The sequence below is a fragment of the Megascapheus bottae genome, chromosome 29 (genome assembly GCF_031878675.1).
Source record: "Megascapheus bottae isolate mThoBot1 chromosome 29, mThoBot2.hap1, whole genome shotgun sequence".
Taxonomy (NCBI): Eukaryota; Metazoa; Chordata; class Mammalia; order Rodentia; family Geomyidae; genus Megascapheus; species Megascapheus bottae.
In genome coordinates, this window is record NC_143537.1 from 8,809,652 (window position 1) to 8,831,796 (window position 22,145).

The following is a 22,145-nucleotide window of genomic DNA, read 5'->3' on the forward strand; positions in this document are numbered from 1 at the left end:
AGTAAAATAAAATACACACTAGACTATGTGAAGAGAGGGTCCTAAACGCTACACACGTAGGTGTGTAGGAGGCTGCCCAATGGAAGAGCTCACCAGCATCGTTATCACAGCTTTTAAGACTTTTTTAAATTGGAGGAAAAAACAAAACAAAGGGAAAAAAAAAGCCCTGAGCCAAATATTTTTATATAAATGCAGTAGAAAAATACAAATTTGGAGTTCTAAGTTCTAATTCTAGAATATCAACAAACTTTTAAAATAAAAGAACCATTGGCCCACTATAGAAACAATAAAAACACATCTCCTCAAAGGTTACCATGAAGTTCAGTCAAAAGCAAGACACAACACAGCTTTAAAGTAACACCATTCAGTGCGACAGCCTGAAAAAAAAAAGTGAATGAGAACACTAGGTAAGAAAACTGAAGGAACAAATCTGATTGAGAGTGGGCACTTTACAACAACGTAAGTATCCAAATATAAGAAATCCCTCTCTTATTTTGAGGTGTTGGGTGGGGAAGTTAAACTCAAAGAGTCTTGAACATGTCAGGCAGGCACTCTACCACTGAGCTACTGAGTTACATCCCCAGCCTTGTAAGTGCTTTTCCAAGAGCTAACACTACTGTCCATTTAATGGATCAGACATTTTAACAAAACTAAAGAACCAAGGTGTTTGTGTTCTTTCATAAAAATTTTGCTAAATAAGTCCAGAAATGCAATAAACACATGTAATTCAACCCTGCCTTTTCACAGCTCAGCTGGAAAAAAAACCATATAAGTAGTCACCGGATGATGAAGGTAGAAATGTAATACCCACATATTTGCTCCAAGGAGAAACCTGCAGTCATATTTTCAGTTCTTGCTAAGTAACTCTTTATTTGCACTCCATACATTTGGGAAAGTTGGCTACATAGCTAAGGTCACAATGACCACAAAACAACAATGAAAAGAATAAAGCACTGAGCAGCAGCAAGATTTTATCCCATCCTCAAAAGAATTTAATTAAACCAGCATTAAATTTTTTTAAAGGATAAAACAAATGGATAGTCTTCATCCTATAGTTCCTCTCTTAATATCTCCCCAATATAAACAGTGGAGAGTGTTTTTATATTCAGTGCAAGAACAGTGTCTTCGATATTTCTGAAACCCTCTGAACAAAGAATAAAATGGAAACAATGTTTCTGAATACATTTCAGTGTGGTATAATAAAATTACACCACAGTGATGGGGAGAAGCTCCAAGCATTCCACATTTAAAACAAAACAAAACAAAAACCTCCTAAAATCACTTGAGAAGAAATCTTTCAAGCCATATTAAAAAAAAAATTTGAAAAGGACTTCTTTATTGTGTAAATTTAAGACGTAACTGTTACATGAATTGCAAATGAAGACTTAAAATATTCTACAAAAATTCATGCTACATGTCACTCCTCCCATAAATACTTTTATTCTGTGTTCAATTACAGTCAATTCTGAATTGGCCCACCTCTGGATTAGATTTCTAAAGTCTTTACACAGAGTAAAGGAAATAGATAAAAATGGAAGGTTGTGTTCTATCCTGTACTTTGACCCTGGAAAGGTGTGGGTCTGCTTAAAAAAAGAAACATACACATAATCACAATAAAGCTTAACACTATGCAGAGCTTTATAATAATTTTCAGCAACGAACTGCAAGCTGTGCTGTGAAGAAATGCATAGCAGAGAGCTTGGGGCAGGGGTAAGGGGTGGAGGGGGAAGGGACGGGTTGGGTGAGAAAAACAGTGTCAACACAGTGGAACAAGTGGTGAAGCATCTTCTCTGGAGCCCACCTGCCCTGCCAGTGTTCTTTGACAATGCTAGCACTCCAGGAGGCTGGGTACCAGATACTCCCATATGTGAAATAGGAATGCCCAAGTGCTGCTTACATCACCACCTCCACCAACTGAAAAGCTGACTGGGAACCAAGTAGTTCCAAGGGCAAAAGAACACACAAACCTTATGATCTAACCAAGTGAAAGCTCGTGTGTGTGTGTGTGTGTGTGTGTGTGTGTGTGTGTGTGTGTGTGTGTGTGTGTGTGTGTGTGTGTGTGTGTGTGTGTGTTGTCTATTTCTAATACAACTTAAACAAAACTTTTATATATAAATTTGGGCTTCCATCTAGTCCCAATATCCATGGAGGAATTGAGTAACAGAAGCAAGCAAAACAAGATTATAACCACAAATGACTGTACTTAAACATGATTACCAATTTTAAGGGCCACAGATACTTGAATTTTTTTTTTTTAAATACCAAACCTAAAAAAAAAAATTGTTAGAAAACTGTAATTCATCTCCCTAGCCTTTTCTAAAATGTTGGTGTTATTTCTGCATGGACAGATTAATAAATTAAGCCAAGATTTTAGACTGGCAAAATTTCTATCATTCTATTTTAAACAAAGATGTTTAAAAACAAAACAAAAAAAATACAAGTTAGTTGCTTCATGTTACATTTCACAACCATTATGTTAATTGTTTTCTTTCTACAGAAACAGGGTCCTTTATGTCACAACTGCAATTATTTACTGCTAGATGTTTAAAATTACACAGACTAGTGTTCGGCTGGAACCTGTTGATGGTATCATCTTGAGGTTTTCTGAGTTTCAACCTAAGATTTCCAGGCCCTCTCCTGGGACCACACTTGCAGGGGAGGGGAGGGAGAGGAATTCACAGATAAGTTCTTAAGATTGTTTCACTCTCGCCGTGGCTTTCTGTTTCTTGGTGATCTGTTCAAAATTTCATCTTCCTATCAATTGAAAAGAAAAGAAATTCACTGTAATTAACCAAGTTAAAAAGAACTAAAATTTCCAGAATCAGACAAATTGAGCAACTTATTTGAAGCAAAAGCAGAAGAAATATGAGAAGAAAATGAATAAAACCATAGCTTATGGCCCATAGGTAATGCAGTTATATGTATTAAATTGTCTTCGTTTTCAAAAACCATGTACTTTTCTCAGGAAGTCCTATAAACATTTTCCTGAAAAAAGGATCAAGTAATCTGGTTTCATTATGTTACTTGCCTAATCCTACCAAAATTAAGTAAGGGAACAGTGGCTTCATTCTGAGAATGAAAAAGCTTTCTTCAAAAGAAAATGGGAGACAATCCAAGTAGATTGAAATCACAAAGCTCTTTCTAGTCTATCAAACTCTCAATATTGTAAACTACTATTTGAAAAGGCTGACTTTATTTAATCCTATAACCAACTTTTAAAAAAAGGTTTAGAAGCTTGGAAGTTTTTTCTTTTGTTTTGTTTTGTTTTGCCAGTCCTGGGGCATCCTGAGCACTGTCCTGAAGCTTTCTCAAGGCCACAGCACCACTTATGGCTTTTTCTGTGTATACAGTATCTGTTGAGTCAAAGCCAGGATTTCATGCATGCTCAAGAAGCACTCTACCACTGAGATTTAAAAACAGCATGACACATGTACCATTAGGAACGGCATTGTATTTCAGATTGTATTTCAGGAGGCTATAACCATCTCATATCAGGTTGATCTGACCTAGGGAAAACATACCAGCCAGAGTGATCAGATCCTGCCAAATCTGTGCTCCAAAGTCCTATTAGCTGAACATATACTAGAAAAAAAAGGCTATGTCCATACAATGGCCTGTGAAACCTACTTCTCTCATCTGGAACCTTCTCTACTCTCCCTTCAGCACTCCTTTTACTACTGGCCATCTAGCCTTTGGATAGCAATAGCTGTAGGTCTTACACTAATGGCCTACAATGTCTTCCCATGGATATTCTCTTAAAAGCCTTTTATCTCACTTAAGTTTTTGCTCAAATGTCACCTTTCTGAAGAGGTCTTTAATGCTGTAACCTACCCCACCTCGGCATTTCTAGTACTGTTTTCTGTCCTAACTTCTCATAGCTTACTAATCAAGTCATTTACTTCCTTCAAGTATCCAGTGCTTATTTATTGCCTGACCTTACTAAAACTTCAGCTCCTTCAAAGGTAATGTTACCTTTGTCTTGGTTCACTGACAATGCTTGGCACATCATAATGGGAACTTAACAAATAGTGTTAAATGAAGCTAGGTGCCAGGGATTCTCATCTGTCATCCTAGGTACTCAGGAGGCTGAGATCTGAGGCTCATGGTTCAAAGTCAGCCCAAGTAGGGGTAGTCTATGAAACCCTTATCTCCAATTAACCACCAAAAAGATGAAGTGGAACTGTGCAGCTCAACAGGTAGAATGTCACACTTTAGTGCTATTACTACACCCAAGATCTCAGCCCTAGTACTGGCACCCAAAACAAAAGTTGTGCTAAATTAATACAAAATAAATAGGGAATAAAACTTTAGAATGTACTGGTTTTTGCAAGAATTTGAGATGTAAATAAGACAGAAAACTAGATAAGACACAATTGTTTGAAATTCAGAAGAATTCTAACTTCTTTAAATTTTTATTTTTGTTCAAGACAGGAACCAGAACTCTGTATGACACTTGCTTTTTTATTCACTGGCTGGTGTTCTACCACTTGAACCATGCTCCCCCTCCAACTTCTTTTACCTCTGCTTTAGGTTTTCTATCTTCCTCCTCTTGACTGACAGTACCACCATCCTCTTCAGCATCACTTTTTTGTTTCTCTTCTAATACCAAAAAAAAAAAGTAAAACCATAAATTTGTTTTGATAATTAAGACAATTAGCACCATTCTAAAACATTCTCTATTATTAACACGTAAATCCATTTATCAGGGGTTTAAAACAGTATCTCAGTGTCTTCATTTAAAGGAGATTTTGGGGAACAACTTCTTACCAAGCTTTTCTTCACCTTCCTCATCCTCATCTCCTTTGTCCTTTCCCTCTTCCTTCTCTTCTTCTTCCTTGACATCTGGTTGAGGAGCATCTGTCTTCTTATACTCCATAGCAGTGGGCTGCTTCTGAAACAGTCCCCATATTTTCATAATTATAAAATGCTTAATGGATAAAGTTAGGTAATCAGGCTGCCAGGAGGAGATGTAAAGACACCACAAAGGTTTAATTCACACCCTGTTGGAGTGTGTGATCCAAGGTCAGAACATGCAAGCATAGGTCTAACTTAGATTTGCAGAACAGGGATAAGGTTAAAAGCAGAACTTTGAATCTGGTTACAAAGTCTGTGAATGCAGAGGGATTAACCAGCAGAGAGCATGCAAAAAGGACAAAAAGTTACAACATGGCCATGGAGCCTACCATACATGTATTGTTTTGAGAGTGGAGAATGGTGAGGGAACAATGAATGAGAAATCAAAATAGAACTACAGAAATAGGTAAGCCAAGGGAAAAAAAATCTGGTTTGTACATAGATAGCTGATTTTGTAACTGATTTGCTGCTCTTCTCAAAGAACTTTAGGTGATCTATTTGAATTATACGTAACATCACAAGAATTCCTTCTAAAAGTAATTCTAAAGCACCTTCTTACCTTTCCAGAACAGCAGAAGAGGATGACAAGGAACACCGGCAGAGCCACAGTCAAAATGTAGACCACCCAGAGCCATGGGCGCTCCTCAGCTGCCTCTAGCATCTGTCCCACTACACCTGGCTGGAAAATAAGACAGCAATGATGATATGCACTGCCTTCTGACATCACATGCAATCTATAGTGTTTGTCCCTCTGTTCAGTTACAGCAAGACCACTACTCAGGTCTCCCCTTTCTTAAAGGGCTCAAGCCAAGTAGATTTTGGGGGGATTTTTTTTTTTAAATGTCAATCCTGGGTAAAGAATTCAGGGGCTGGGTGCTGTCTGAGCTTCTGAGCTCAAAGCCAATGCTAATGCTCTACCACTTGAGTCACAGCTCTACTGACTTTTTAGTGGTTAACTAGAAAAAAAAAAAAAAGTCTCTACTGGGCATGGTGGCTCACACATGTAATCCAAGCTACTCAGATGGCTGAAATTTGAGGATTGCAGTTCAAAGCCAGCCGGGGCACTAAAAACTATTTGGTTCTTATCTCCAATTATTCACCAGAAAACCAGAAGTGGCACTGTGGCTCTAGGGGTAGGGTGGTAGCCTTGAGCTGAAGAGCTCTGGGACAGCACCCAGGCCCAGAGCTCAATACCCACAATTGACAAGAGTCCCACATGTTTCTATCCAAGCTAGTTAAGAACTGAGATTTCAAATCTCAGCTTCTTGAGTAGCTAGGCTTACAGGCAACCCAGAAGTGCTTGCTTATAATATCTTGGGCATTACAATTAAACTTATCTCAGTCACAAGAATAGTTGTCTAGGGCCAGGAGTTTGGCCTAGTGTTAAGAGTGTTTGCCTAGCATACACAAAGACCCGGGTTTGATTCCTTGGTATCACATAAATAGCAAAAAGCTGGAAGTGGCGTTGTGGCTCAAGTGCTGGAGCTCTAGCCTTGAGGAAAGTCCAAGGGCAGTGCTCAGGCCCTGAGTTCAAGCCCCACAACTGGGGGAAAAAAAAAAAAAAAAAAAAAAAGGAGGGGGGTGCGGGGAATTTGGCCTAGTGATAAGAGTGCTTGCTTAACACACAAGAAAACCTGGGTTTGATTTCTTGGCACCACATATTCTTATCCCCAATTAACCTCTAAAAAATGGGAAGTGGGGCTTGGCTCAAGGGTAGGGACTTAGCCTTGAGCTGAAGATGAAGAGCTCAGGGACAGCGCCCAGCCCAAGTTCAAGCCCAGTGACCCACCAAAAAAAAAAAGTTGCCTAAAACTTCTACATATTAATAATAAACATTTTTAGGAGTGCACTAAAACATGCTCTAAATGGCAATTAAGACATCCACACTGTACATATAACACAGGAGAGACCCTAAGGCCACTCAGTGATAATAAAATAAGGCCTATAGTTATAGTTTAGGTAATGTTATATTTACAGAAAGAGAAAAAAAACTACAAGATAGCATCTGCAAATTATTTCTATTACCTCTAATAGCAAATACAAACCTCAGCAGCTCCATCGGCAGCTTTCTTCAGACCCCATCCATCATTAGCCCAATCATCAACAACTCTTCGATCACCACTAATGATAAAGTTGTCAAAAAAAATGTCAGAAGTCATGGACCACAGCTCCAAACCAATAGCACTAAAAGGTGTCATTCTGAAAGGCTCTAGATCTTCAAAGAAATCTGGATTTGGTATTTTTCTGGGTTTCCAGATTCCCTAAAAAAGAGTTTAGAAACATTATTTCAGATAATGAACACAAAAAACTTGACTGCATCAAGAACAACAAATACTAATTTTATTAAATTTAAGTAAGCAGCAGGAAACAATTCAAAGGACACTAATGTTCTACTGATACTGGAAGATTCCATTTGTTTAATAGCGCTCTACCTGCTTTTTGCTGGTGAGAGAGATAAGTCTTATGAACTTTTCCACTCACTACAATTCTCCTGATCCCAGCTTCCTCAGTAGCCAAGTATTTAGCCAATGACAACTAGGTGCTACTCTCCTGGCTCCATAGAATGCACTGTCCCTTCCCCCGCCTTTTGTTTCCACAGCTAAGGACTGCTAGTGAAAGTTTGTAGTTGTTTTCTGGTCATGGGGCTTGAACTCAGGCCTTGGGCACGGTCTCTGAGCTTTTTCAGTCAAGGCTAGTATTCTTACCACTTTGAACCACAGCACCACCTTTGGCTTTTTAGTAGTTAATTGGAAGTTAAGAGGCTCACAGTTTCCTACCCTAGGCTAGCTTTGAACTGAGATCTGAGGATCTGAGCTCCTAAGTAGTAGGGATTACAGACAGGAGCCACTGGTACCCAGGCTCATTTTTTTTTTTTTGCCATTCTCGGGCTTATACTCAGTCCCTGAGCACTGTCCCTGGGCTTTCCTCAAGGCCAGTACTTTACCACTAGAGCCACAGTACCACTTCCGGCTTTTCTATGTATGTAGTATGGAGGAATCAAACCCAGGTCTTTGTACATACTAGGCAAGCACTCTACCACTAGGCCAAACTCCCAGCCCCGGGCTCATTGTTGTAAGCATACTTTTTTTGTCTTAGATTCCTGAATTCTAAATTTCTGATATCCATGACTCTTGTTCAAAATGAACACTTCATGCCATTCAACCCCATTCAACAACCATAAAAGCCTGAAAAGCCTGAAGTGGAGCTTTGGCTCAAGCCTGCCTGGAGCAAAAGAAGCCGACAGCTAGTGCCCAGGCTGAGTTCAAGGTACAGGTCCAGCCCAAAAGAAAAAACAAAATAGCAATAAAATATCTGCAAACAAAAAAACCCAACACCTCACTCTGGACTACTACAAAACCTCTACTTACATCAACTGCTACTTGGGAGTATAAGTCAGTATAACTTAGGATTGTGGTAATTTAAACTAAAATGCAATGCAATCTTCAACTAGCATTCACTTCTAGATAACTACCTAAAAACAGATGATTCATTAAGTATCCACCAACACTGAATGACTAAATGACAATTTTGTGTGGGGGGTGGGAGGGGGAGGGAGGTCCAGTCATAAAGCTTGATTTCTGGGCCTGGGCACTGCGCTCTTACACTCAAGGCTAGCACTCTACCACCATTAGCCACAGCACCATTTCCATTTTACTGGTGGTTAAATGGACACAAGTTCCACATCCCAGCTGGCTGTGAACTGGGATCCTTAGATCTCAGCCTCCTAAACAGCTATAATTACAGGTGTGAGCCACCAGTGCTTGTTCATTTTTGTTATCCTGAATGCCCAAGTGCACAATTAACAGAAAACCATAAATCTATGTAGGTGTATAAATATACCTACACTTTGTATTTTCATGCTGACAAAGTGGAATTTAATTATTACAATTTTACTATTTATAGTACAAACAGAAAACAGAATGATGAAAGTAGGCACATTTTGGTAGTACACTGAGAGCTTCATAACATCACTATAGCTGGCTTACCATCTAATGAGAGCCTGTCTTTTTACAGATGAAGATACTGAGCTAAGCAATGATCTGTCACCACACCAACACAGTCCCCTGTCTATATAACAAAGATGGACAATCTTGATGGCTGGATCCTATGGCTAAGGCACCTCTGCTACATGACATCACAGGTTCTTCATTCTCTTGAAAAGAGCACATTTAGCCAGGAGCGATAGCTCATTCCTGTCATCCTAGCTACTCAGGAGGCTCAGATCTGAGGATCACGGTTCAAAGCCAGCCCAGGCACTAAAGTCTGTGAGACTCTTCTCTCCAATTAATCACCAGGAAACCAGAAGTAGCACTGTGGCTCAAGGGGCAGGGCGGTAGGCTTGAATTGAAGAGCTCAGGGACAGCACCCAGGACCGGAGTTCAAGTCCCACAACCAACCAACCAAAAAAATAAGAGCACATTTAACAAAGAGAAAATAAAGGCCACTCAGATGAGGGGAGGGGTTGGGGAGAGGGTAATGGGGACAAAAACATGAGAAGGGGTAGCAATGCCTGTTAAGTAATGCACCTTTTAACTGGTGAATATAATGTAACCCTTCTATTAATTACAACAAAAATAAATATTAAAAAAAAACTTCAACAGGGACAAACATTAATAAAAGCAACTCAATAGTGAAAAAGCACAAACCTGGTAATTAGGATTGTCAATCATAGGAGGTTTCCATTTGCCCTTATAATTGGGATTGTCAATCATAGGCCGCTCCCAGGCACCACACCCAGGAGCTGACTCACACTTAGGATTGGCAATCTGTGGTGCTTCCCACTCTCCATCCATATCCTCATCCCTGTGGAATATAAACAACAAATTACCAATGGGCTCTGGGATGAAGAACTATGAACATCCGGCCAACCCAGCATTCCCAGGAGATCCTGCTGGAATGCTTTCAGTGTTATACTACAGAACAGCATCTTCTCTCTTGCTCTCAGCAACAATGGCCTTTCTTAGTCAATGCATTTTCAAAAAAGTAATTAATAGAGCCTGTTCCTGAAGTTTGGGCATTTGGCTGTATTTAACCATTTAGTTTATTTTAATTAAAATTAAAGGAAGAAAATAGGTCATTTAGAAACTGACTCCAACACTTACCAATCCTCTGGTTTTTCTGCATCTGGATCAGGTATATATTCGAGCTCATAATCTAACCAGCCTTCAGGTTTTGTGGCCTCCTCATCTGGAATCTTCGCAGGGGCATCCTCATCCCTTATACACACAGAAAGCAGCAATTATGACTGTACTGACCAGATAGGAGATGATAGCTCCTTTCTTAGTAACTGATTTACTTATGAGAAACTGATCATTATTAGCTTTCAGATAAAGCAAATATTTACCACCACATTTATGAGAACATTTAAAATATTTAATTTTGACAATCTCTAATCTAAACAAAGCCACACATAATACATTACTAAATTCAGTCAAGTTTCTAAACTGTAGTATTACAAAACACATTTGGTACAAAACTAAGCTGGATCACTTATTTTGTGTACTGGGGAGGGGGGGTGGGGAGACAAATACTCTACCGCTAAGCCAAACTTCCGGCTCCTGATTTCTTTCTTTTGCCAGTCCTAGGACACTTTTTGATCAAGGCTAGTGCTCTGCTAGCACTCTACCACTTGAGCCACACACAGCACCACTCCTGGCCTTTTCTGTGTATGTTGCAAAGAGGTAAAGTGCTAGTCTTGAGCAAGAGAAGCCAAATGAGAGCTCTGAGTTCAAGTCCCATCCACTGATGACAAACCATTTTTAACATTCTGTGGTTTATAAATTGGCATGAGAAAGTCTAGATCATCACTATTGGCCACCTTCCTTCTCAAGTAGATGGTAATTAGTAAATTTCTATTTTCTCCTCAAGAAGAAACTAAAATATTTCCTTTTCTTTTATTACCACATTTGACTTGCACTGTCAACTATTTAATTAGTTCTTACATTACCAACATTTGGCTGTTCAAGAGATATGAGCAGTCATATGAATTTAAGTAAATGCTCCCTAATTACACCCTTACACTAAAAGAAGGATCCCCAAGACTCACCAGTCATCTGGCTTGACAGCATCTGGATCTGGTATTTTGGGTCTTTCATCCCAATCCTCAGGCTTCCTGTCCTCTGGATCCTCAATTTCACGCGAAGGATTTACAGCAGGAGTCATGTCATTTAGCAGATTTCCACTGTTCACAACTGACTGATCAACTAATATTTCAAAACTATTATCTGGATTCAAGACTGGAAAAAGGTTAGATACAATTAAAGTTAGTTAATCATTCATTTCCACACTTCTTTCACAACATAGAAATGTGGAAATGGTGGCCTGGAGTTTGGCCTAGTGGTATATATATATATGTATATATGGAAATGGGTACTTGCCAGACACCAGTGATCAAGCCTGAAATCATATTCATTGCTGAATCTGAGGACCCGAATGATTAATGCCCAGATACTGGAGCATTCAAAGTCAGTTCAACACCTGGTCACTGGTGGTTCATGCCTAACCCTAGCTACTCAGGAGGCTAAGATCTAAGGACTGCATTTCAAAGCCAGCCCCGCCAGGAAAGTAGGTAAGACTCTTAGTTTCCAGTTATTCATCAGAAAATCAGAAGTGGTACTGTGGCTCAGAGTGGTAGAGCACTAGCCTTGAGCAAAAGGAACTCAGGGATGGCACCCAGACCTTGAGTTCAAGCTCCACACAACAAGAACAACAACAAAAAGTCAGTTCAACTACCACTTGAAAAACTATATATCTGTACTGTATGTCCTATTATTTCATTTTCTCGCCCCTCCCTCACCACATGCACACAACAGAGTTTTCACTCAACCAATGGAAGCTTCTTTTAGTGGTAAACCATTAATTAAGTTCATCCTAGCACAAAGATAATATTACAAGATTTCTTGCAGGCTCGAGTATTATCCAGGCATAGAAAAATCCAATCTAATATTTTTTCTTACTTAATGTGTAAAGATGTGTTTTCTTGTCAGTAAAATAGGTCTTCAGATCTGCATCTGGCCTTTTAGCATGCTTTTCTTCATATACACCTGTCTTGGGATTTTTGTGGCGAAAGATGAAGTGCAATTTATAGTCTTCTCCACATTTATCTGGACCAAACATAATTGTATAGGGGGTCTTGTCATGGAATTGATCCTTCAGAAACAAAAATGAATAATTTTAAGTAAATCTTATTAGTGTTCAAAAGCAGTCTTTCATAAGTATGTTCTAAATGGGGGCCGGGAGTTTGGCCTAGTGGTAGAGTGCTTGTCTAGCATGCTTGTCTAGCATGCACGAAGACCCAGGTTCGATTCATCAGTCCCACATACGTAGAAAAAAGCCAGAAGTGGTGCTGTGGCTCAAGTGGTAGAGCTCTGACCTTGAGAAAGCCCAAGGACAGTGCTCATGCACTGAGCTGAAGCCCAGGACTGGCAAAAAAATAAAATAAAAAAATATATAAATAAATTAAAAATTGGCTGCTTTACAGATTTAGCTCAGATATCAACGAAAATTATTAGCAATCATTAAAAAACAATATATGTAAGTGTTTAAGAAAACAAGATAGGGCTGGTTTGCCTAGTAGTAGAGTGCTTGTTTAGCATGTACAAAGACCACGGTTTGATTCCTCGATACCACATACACAGAAAAATCAGGAACTGGTGCTGTGGCTCAAGTGATAAAGCTCTAGCCGTCAGGAAGCCCAAGGATAGTGCTCAGGCCTGAGTTCAAGTCAGGATTGAAAAGAGAGAAAAACAGAAATCTAGAAAGAAGATACTGCATATATATAGATAGATGTTTGTCACACAAATATGCTTGTCAAAACTAAAAATTATACAAATCAGAAGCTAGAACATACACTTGTTAGCAGTAACTTTTATTTTTTTTTTTTTAGGGAGGGTCAGTTGTGGGGCTAGGACTTTGGGCCTGGGTGCTGCCCCTGAGCTCTTCAGCTCAGGGCTACTGCCCTATCCCTTGAGCCACAGCGTCACTTCCAGTTTTCTAGTGGTTAATTGGAGATAAGTCTCACATTGTTTAGTGGGTCTTTTGTGCAAGGCCAGTCACACAACAAACAAGTACCTACCAGGTTGAGTTCTGGTGTTTTGGAAAGTAGTTTCACATAGGCACCACCACATTCTATTCCATTTTGGAAATTAACTTCGTACCTAATTTGAGAGAAAAAAGCAAAACACCTCATGGCATTCTGAAAGATTAGATCTCATAATTCTTTTCTCCATGCTAGTCATAGCTTTTGTCACAGATTATAAGCTTGTACTTAGAAGATTTCATTACTTACTATTTTTGTTTGTTTAAACTATACTTTTGTCTTTTCTTTTTTGGTACTGGGGATTGAACCTAGTATGTTGTACTTGCTAGCCAAGTGCTTTGCCACTGAGCTACATCCCAGCCCTACCTACTATTTTTGTATGTTCTATCCATTCCCACAAAAAATAACTAAGAAAAATAAAATTGAACCATAAATCAGATTCCCAATACTTATGAAAAATTCAGATATTCCTTTATTATGAAGAAAATAACTAAGCTGGGTACCAGTATTTCATGCTTTTAATCCTAGCTACTCAGGAGGCTGAGAGCTGAGGATCGTGGTTCAAAGCCAGCCCAAGTACGAAAGTCTGTGAGACATTATCTCCAATTAACCACCAGAAAACCAGAAGTGGTGCTGTGGCTCAGAGCAGTAGAGTGCTGGCCTTAAGTTGAAGAGCTCAGGGACAGTGACCAGGTTCAAGCCCCACAATCAAGGAAGAAAAAAAACAAAGAAAACAACCAATTTGTTTCAAAATACTTGGTTAAGCATACAAAAACAATCTCAGGATTCTAAATTTCAGAATACACACACATGTATACAAACATTTATGTATGTACACGCGTATACACATATATATGCACACATATGTATGTATATATATGTGTGGGGACTCCTAGCTAGTGGTGTAGGAGCCCAGGCTGTTTGCCACCTGTGCTTCCGTGACTCCGTGCTGGACACTCAGTGATGCAAGCACTGGCCCTTCCCACCTCAAGCAGGAGCAGGGGCATGTGTCAGGACACCATTGACTGACAGTCACATTCGGAAAAGACCCAATAACTACCACTGCTCAATCTGTTTTTAGCGAGCACGTTCTCTAAAATAAAGTTAGATCTGCACTGAGAGTCTGATCTCCAGAGTCTGTGTTCCCGGAATTATTTGTAGGCTCCATCGCCATTTTACCCCCCTCCTAGACATTCGAGAAGGACCCCAACATATATGTATTCACAATATATAAAATTTCCTAATTTTTGGCTGGGAGTTTGGCCTAGTGGTAGAGTGCTTGCCTAGCATGCATGAAGACCCGGATTCGATTCCTTGGTAACACATATATAGAAAAAAGTCAGAAGTGGTGCTGAAGTTCAAGTGGTAGAGCTCTAGCCTTGAGAAAGTCCAAGGATAGTGCTCAGGCCCTGAGCTCAAGCCCAGGACTGGCAAAAAAAAAAATTCCTACATAGTTTTCTGATGTTCTCTTAAATTGCCTTTCTAGAAAGCTTTTAACAAGAATTTCACTTACTGGACTATGAGAGGCTTGGTATCAAATTGGAAGGGCTTATTCAATTTAGCAGAAATGGCATGATGCTTGGCCCGAGACATCAACACTAGTCCTTTATCGCCTGGAAGCTTTGTTTCCTTCATTTCATCTACCTCCCACTTTCCTGCAAGACAAAAGAAAAAAAAGATCTCCATTTAACCACATATTTGAAGGTCTTTTAAAAGGAAACTTAACTAGATGTTACAAGAATCTATTATACTGACTGTTAACATACTCCATTATTCCATGGCTATTAATATAATGTACATACATATTTATCAAATAATAAGATATTTAACATATTCTTTATACTAATGCCTTGGGGGAAAAAAACTTCATAATATACAGCATCACAGGAGATTACATAGGTCTAATCCTATCAAGTAAGACAACACATAAAGAAGATGGTGCAATTCCCAAGGAATCCTCTTGGAAACTAGCTAGTCTTAAAGAGATGCCATGGAGACACATCGCCTGAATCTGCTAGACAAAATCAAATTCTCACCATCATATTTGGCAATTTCATCATCAGTGTCATCTTTCTTGGCTTTGGATAAAATCCACCTGTAATAAAAGATAAATTCTCAAATTAAGATTCAACTGACAGGGGTCAGCAATGTGGTCTAGTGGTAGAGTGCTTGCCTAGCATGCACGAAGCCCTGGGTTTGATTTCTCGGTTACCATATACTCAGAAAAAGCTGAAAGAAGCTGGAAGTTTGCTCTAGTGGTAGAGTGTTTGCCTAGCATGCACGAAGACCTGGATTCGATTCCTCAGTACCACATATACAAAAAAAACAAACAAACCAGAAATGGTGTAGAGTGGTAGAGTTCTAGCCTTGAGAAAAACCAAGAACAGTGTTCATACCCTGAGCCCAAGCCCAGAACTGGCCAAGAAAAAAAGAAAAAGAAAAAGCTGAAAGTGGTGCTATGGCTCAAGTGGCAAGGCGCTAACCTTGAGTAAAAAGTATCCAAAGGCCAGAAGTTTGGCCTAGTGGTATAGTGCTTGCCTAACATGCACAAAGACCCGGGTTCGATTCCTTGGTACGACATACAGAGAAAATAGCTAGAAATGCTGCTATGGCTCAAGTGGTAGAGCCCTAGCCTTGCAAAAGACCAAAGACAGTGCTCAGGCCCCAAGTTCAAGCCAAGGGACTGGCCAAAAAAAAAAAGTATGGCCCCAAAAAGATCCAATATCCACTACTCAATTTTGCATGATGTCCAATATGTGTATAGTTTTTCAACCTAGGAAAACACTTACCCTGACAGAGAGCCTCTATCAAAAGAATCAGCAAAATAAACTTCTCCTGTTGGAACTGGAGCTTTGTAGGTTACCTATGTTGAACATGGAAGTGAATTAGGAATTGAAATTTTAGCTGAGCCTAGTGGTTCACAAATTCTGTAATTCTGGCACTTTACAAATTAGGCATAGGTCAGACCCTGCCTTAATTTCCCTCCCCCACCCCTGGCCAAGCACTAGTGGCTCATCCCTGTAAATCCCAACTACTGAGGAGGCTGAGATGAGAATAGTAGGCTTTCTTTCTGGGGCTAGCTTCAAACTACTATCCTTTTTTGGTGCTTAATTGGTGATAAGCAGGAAGTGGAGTGACTCAAGTGGTAGAATGCTAGCCTTGAGCAAAATAAAATGGACAGGACCTAGGCCCTGAGTTTCAGCCCCAGAATCAGAAAGAAAAAAAAAAGTGCCCCCCCCCCCGAACATTTTCTTTTCTTTTCCACTGATACTGGAGCTTGAATTCAGCCTTGTGTTATTGTTTGGCCTACTATGTTTAAATTTTTTAATTTTTCTTTAATATTGGAGTTTAAATTCAGCCTTGAACATACTAGCTCTCTACCACTGAACTATATATATCCTCAAGCCCTATCTTCATATTTTACCATGAAGTAACAGGTTCCAAAACCATGTCAAACCTTTGGAGATGGAGGAGTGCTGGTATCTGGTTTCGATTTTGAGTCTTCTACCTCTTCAATGACATCATCGAGGTCATCCTCAATATCAATCATATCGTCGTCATGTCCATCATGAGCCTGAACAATGGCAGTTCCAAGGACCAGTAACATACACAGTAACCATCGCCCTTCCATGATCTACATATTAAAAAAAGAGTAAGATAAATGAAATGTGCTTATTTTAAATTTCAGAAAGACTACTAATCTTTCCCACTTCCACGTTTAAAAATAAAGCTTTCAAACCAAATAGATAAAAGAAACCTTACTATATTCTACAGAGATTAAGAAGCATTACAATAAAATAATGAAGATGAACCAGGTGTCTGTGGTTCACGCCTGCAATCTGAGTTACTCAGGACACTGAGATCTGAGGATCATGGCTAGAAGCCTGCCTGGACAGAAAGTGAAGCTGGGGATGAAAGTGGTGAAGTGCTGGCCTTGAGTGACAGAGACGGTGCCCAGGTCCTGAATTCAAGCTCCACAACCAAGGCTACAAGTGATACTGTAGGTCAAATAGAAGAGTGCTAGACTTGGGCAAAAGAAGGTCAGGGACAGCCAGGCACTTGCCTTACGCTTGTAATCCTAGCTACACAGGAGGCTGAGATCTGAGGATGGAGGTTCAAAGCCAGCCCAGGCACAAAAGGACCTGAAACTCTTATCTCCAATTAACCTCTAGAAAACAGGAAGTGGGGCTTGGCTCAAGGATAGGACGGTAGCCCTTGAGCTGAAGAGCTCAGCGACAGTGTCCAGGCCCCCACAAGAACGCAGGAAGGAAGGAAGGAAGGAAGGAAGGAAGGAAGGAAGGAAGGAAGGAAGGAAGGAAGGAAGGAAGGAAGGAAGGAAGGAAAGAAGAGAAAAGTCAAGTCAGGGGCAATCTTTTTTTAATCTTATTTTACTGTTCACAATTTTACCCAAGCAAATCTAGTCTTTCCAGGTACCTTCCTTCCTGCGATTCCCCAAATGTGAAGCATAGACATATGTGCATGCACACGCACACACGGGTGCACACAACTAAAATCACCCTGAAATACACAAGTATTTATTGTTTTCTGGTCTTTATGACAAATTGTGAATTCTGCTTATCTTTCTGTCCAATATCTGCAATTACTGTGGCCCACTGGTTTGATTTCTCCCAGACCACAATTCCTTCCCTTGATTTAAAATCAGTTCAAGTCCACAGTTTCAGCTAAAAACCACTACAGTAAACATACTTTCTAAGAATAGTGAAGTTTGAAAGGTTAGTCAAATGTTGTCAGGGACGTGGAGAAGTTGGAATCCTTAAGTACTGTGTGTGAAAAGGACTGTAAAATGGTGAAACTGCTATGGAAAAGCAGTTGCCATATGTTCCGGCAATCCCATTTTGGCATTTTGTAGCCAAAATAACTCAAAGCAGGATCTCACAGAGATGTTTGTACACCCATGCTCACAGCAGCACTATAGCTAAGAAGTGGAAGCAACCCAAATATCCATTAAAAGATAGACGAAAGGAAAAACAAAATGAGGCATTATACATACAATGGAATACTATTCAGCCTTAAAAGGAAATCCTGTCACATGCTAGCACATGGGTGAACCTTGAAATGTTAGGCTAAGAAAAATAAACCAATTGAAGAAAGGTAATTCATAACCCCATTTATATAAAGTATCTAGGCATTTCTCGCTCATTTTATTAATTTTAGTTTTGTAGGAGACGAGACATGGTTACTATTATTACTGATCTCCAAAGGGATTGTGTAGCTTATGACCCAGGAAGTACTGATTATGGTTTACAATCAATTTGTGCAGTGTTCCAGTTTATAAAAGCATTTTTAGCTGGGCACAGTGGCTCACGCCTGCAATCCTAGCTACTCTGGAGGCTGAGATCTGAGGATCAAGGTTCAAAGCCACCTGAGACTCTTATCTCCAATTAACCTCCAGAAAAGGGAAGTGGGGCTTTGGCTTGACTCAAGAATAGGGCAGTCCCTTGAGCTGAAGAGCTCAAGGACAGCGCCTAGGCAGAGTTTCTAGCCCCATGACCCCCCCCAAAAAAAGACATTTTAATACACATTATTTCCTGTGAACCTTCTAGGAGCAACTCTCATTTTCTGTTATACTTTTAGAACCAAGACTTAGTGATATTAACCTACTCATGACAACCAATAAGGATGATTTGAGGACTCCAAATTCCTAATTTCTAATATACTAGACAATATGTTATTGCATACTTATGAAAAGGTGTGTCAAGAGGCAGAGGACAAGAACCCTTCTCAGGAAAGAGCAACAAAAGAAGTGATCCAGAACAGATCTTTCCGGAAGGTTTAGTGGGAAGCCTGGCCCAGGATAGGGATCAATAAATGAGAAGGGGGATAGATAACATGGAGAAAGTTTAACAATCCCAATAAAAAGGAAAGAGTTCTTAAGCAGTAGGCAATGTGTCATATTGAGAACACTTCGCTCCCACTACTAATTCCCTTGCACCCATAGTTATAGGACCTGTATTTTAGACAAGAATTACTTGGGCGCTCTTCTACTTTTGCATTATCTAGACTCTGTGAAGGGGGCTGGGAAACCTCTATCACCCAACTATGCGACAAGTTGGTTCTCATAGCTGGCTTTATGTATGCTGTTTTATCTACCTTTTTTTTTTTTGCCAATCCTAGGACTTGAACTCAGGCCTGGGCTCTGTTCCTGAGCCTCTCTGTATTCAAGGCTACTGATCTACCACTTGAACCACAGAGCTACTTTCAGCATTTTCTGCTTATGTGATACTAAGGAATCGAACCCAGGGCTTCATGCATGCGAGGCAAGCACTCTTATCACCAAAGCCACATTCTCAGCCCTATAAATGTTAAGTTTCTATCCTGTAAAAACACCAAAGACAATCATAAACTGGCAGAAGGTACTTGCAAAACACACATCTCCTGGTTCTAAAGCACACAAAAAAACTCAATGAACAATAAGAAAACCCAATTAAAAACAACTACAACAAAGAATGCAGCTTATCGTTAGACTACTATGTGGTTATCACTACAGGCTTGCTGGGCACTTGTGCTTCATGTATGTAGTCCTGGCTACTCAGAGGCTGAGATCTGAGGATTGCAGTTTGAAGCCAGCCCAGGGCAGAAAGTCTGTGAGACTCTTACTTCCCATAACAAACAGTAGAGCTATGTCTCAAGTGGCAGAACACTTGCCTTGAGCAAAAAATTCAGGGACAGAGCTGAGCTCAGGCCTCACAAGTGACACTGACACACACACACACGAAAAAAGCCATGGACTTAGAATGGACTTATAATCACTAGCACTGCTACTAGGTAAATAATCTGTGGGCAACCAAAATGTCCTTCAACAGGTGAATGAAAAACTACATCACATCCAAAATAATGGAATATTGTTGAACAACTAAGTGCTCAAACCACCAAACAAAATGTGAAAGAAGCTAAAATTCCTAGCTGGGTGCTGGTGGCTCATACCTGTAATTCTAAACCACTGAAAGGTTAAGATCTGAGAATCTTGGTTTGAATCCAGACTACACAGGAAATTCCATGAGACTCTAATCTCTAACTAAAAAACCAGAAGCAAAGCTGTAGCTCAAGTGGTAGATTGCTAGCCTTGAACAGAAAAGCTCAAAGATAGCACCTAGGACCCGAGTTCAAGCCCCAAAGACTGGAAGGAATAATTTTTCAAAAAGCACATTGCTAACTAACAATAAAGACAGCCTCAAAAAGTGGTATCAAAACTGGCTCATTAATTTTAATAAATATACCATATTAATGTTATTATTGTAAATGATATTACAAACTAGACACAGAACATTTTGGGTACTCACTATACTCTATTTTCTGATAACCTGTAACTGTTTCAAACAATAAAAAGGCCAATCTTAGCTACTTGAGAGATGGACATGGGAGCTGAGAGGAGACTCACAGTTTAAGGCCATCCCAGGAAAAAAGAAGTTTGAGGCACTCAAAAAATGGCTGGCAGTGGTAGCATGTGCCTGTTATCCCAGCTTCCCAGTGAAGCACAATGGCTGAGAGCAGTGGTACACATCCGTTATCTCTAGCAGCACAGTAATGCACAAACAGAAGTCCAGGCAGGTGCAGAGCATAAAGCAAGATTCAGAAATAATCAATGAGAAAAGAGGCCGCAGTCACAGCTCATGTGGTTGAATGCCTGCCCTGAGCTCAATACCCAGAATTGAGACTATGTCAGAAATAGACAGGAAACCTGCTTCGCAAAGAGTAGAAATAACAAATAAAACATTTATTAAAAGTTATAGCATCATGCCTCAAATGGTTGATCTCTTCATCACCATCCCCCTCACCCTAAGTCATTGTACAGCTGAAAAAATATTACATAAATATGGTCTCTCTGTTCTCCTTTAGGAAAAACTGAAGTCCAGAACAACTTGCCCAAATTGTGTGTGTCTTCCTCCCTCCCCTTTTCAGTATTGGGGCTTGAACTCAGGACCTGGGCTCTGTCCTTGAGCTTCTTTTGCTCAAGAATAGCGCTCTACCACTAGAGTCATAGCACCATTTCCAGCTTTAAGTAATAAGGATCATAAACAAGGCCTCATGAATGTTAAATAATTGATTTACCTTTGAGCTATAAAGCCAGCTCTTGAGTTTTACTTTTTTGTCAGTAATAGGGCTTGAACTCAGGGCCAGTGTGCTGTCTCTTGAGCTTCTTTTGCTCAAGGCTAGCACTCTTGAGCCAGAGGCCCAGTTCATTTTCTGGTGAGTAATTGGAAATAATAGTTTCACACTTTCCTTTGTGGGCTGGCATCCTCACATCTCAGCCTCCTGAGTAGCTAGGTTTCTGGTTTCTCCCACCCTTGTAAAGCCTTAGTCAGCTTAATTCCTTTTCCTATTTATAGTTGGAAAACTAGTCATTCAACCGTTTACTCAAACACAATTCATAAAACCAGATGAGAATTGTTCTTATGTTGGGACAGATCCCAAAACCTAGCACATGCAAGACAAGCAAGTACTCTTGATGTGGAGGACAGACACATCAAGCCCAGGTGACTAACTTTTAAATTCTCATATTTAACCCAAAGACTTAATATGCATGGATAACAAGCTGAGCTACTTTACATAACAAGAAAAACTTGATTTCCTCAAACTACATTTTACGATTTCTTCTTTAATGCTTCCTTCTAATAGTATATAGGATATGGAAAGTTAAAGGTTGAGTTGTGATTTTTTTTCCTATTCTACCACCAATAACTTTTCATTATGAATTTTCCTAAATTAAAGATAGCCTTTTACTAATTTATATTTAATAATGTACTTAAGACTTCCAATAATTATATCCCCTCTTTTTATTGTGGTGCTAGAGATCAAACCCAAGGCTTTAAACAAGCTATGTAAGCTCAGTACTACTCTGACCCTAAACAGCCTATTTTTCTTGTTTGGTTAGTTTAAACAGGGTATTGCTATGTAATAGTCTGTGTCAGAATTCAAATCCTCATACCTCAGCATCCAGAATGCTGAAAGTATCAACTTCCAAGACCACCTAAATATATTATTTATTATTTGGTGGTACTAAGTTTGAACTTTGGACCTTGTTATTTGCTACTCACAGATGCTCCTACTACTAAGCCAGCTCTGATTTTTGTTGGTTTTTAAAATAAAGAGCACAATCCGTATATGTTAAGCTTTACATAGCTAGGATAACAAACCACAAGCCACTAAGTCCAGCTCTTGCTGAGAAGGGTGTCTTGTGAATTTCTCTCCCTTGGTTGGCCTCAAAACCAGTCTCCCCAATCTTAGCCTTTCA

General features: G+C 39.7%; 1 protein-coding gene and 1 long non-coding RNA gene across 5 annotated transcripts in view; one reads left to right on the top strand and one right to left on the bottom strand.

Annotated features, from left to right (window-relative positions):
* Positions 1-5,560, top strand: LOC150044653 (uncharacterized). Of its 2 annotated transcripts, none has more exons than XR_016533101.1 (2): positions 1-459; positions 5,422-5,560. It is a non-coding gene; the product is annotated as an uncharacterized LOC150044653 (long non-coding RNA). The 2 variants fall into 2 exon arrangements; XR_016533100.1 differs by having other exon boundaries at positions 1-407.
* Positions 2,182-22,145, bottom strand: part of Canx (calnexin) — a 25,885-nt gene continuing 5,921 nt past the window's right edge. For all 3 annotated transcript variants that reach the window (XM_090321103.1, XM_090321102.1, XM_090321104.1), the window contains exons 2-15: positions 16,350-16,526; positions 15,682-15,755; positions 14,929-14,987; positions 14,406-14,547; positions 12,929-13,010; positions 11,811-12,003; positions 10,901-11,090; positions 9,957-10,070; positions 9,501-9,657; positions 6,900-7,115; positions 5,414-5,533; positions 4,768-4,891; positions 4,520-4,599; positions 2,182-2,754 (exon numbers count right to left, since the gene is read on the bottom strand). In XM_090321103.1, coding sequence (XP_090177229.1) covers positions 2,701-2,754; positions 4,520-4,599; positions 4,768-4,891; positions 5,414-5,533; positions 6,900-7,115; positions 9,501-9,657; positions 9,957-10,070; positions 10,901-11,090; positions 11,811-12,003; positions 12,929-13,010; positions 14,406-14,547; positions 14,929-14,987; positions 15,682-15,755; positions 16,350-16,523 — 1,779 coding nt within the window. In that variant the 5' untranslated portion in view covers positions 16,524-16,526 and the 3' untranslated portion in view covers positions 2,182-2,700. The remainder of the gene's footprint in view (positions 2,755-4,519; positions 4,600-4,767; positions 4,892-5,413; positions 5,534-6,899; positions 7,116-9,500; positions 9,658-9,956; positions 10,071-10,900; positions 11,091-11,810; positions 12,004-12,928; positions 13,011-14,405; positions 14,548-14,928; positions 14,988-15,681; positions 15,756-16,349; positions 16,527-22,145) is intronic.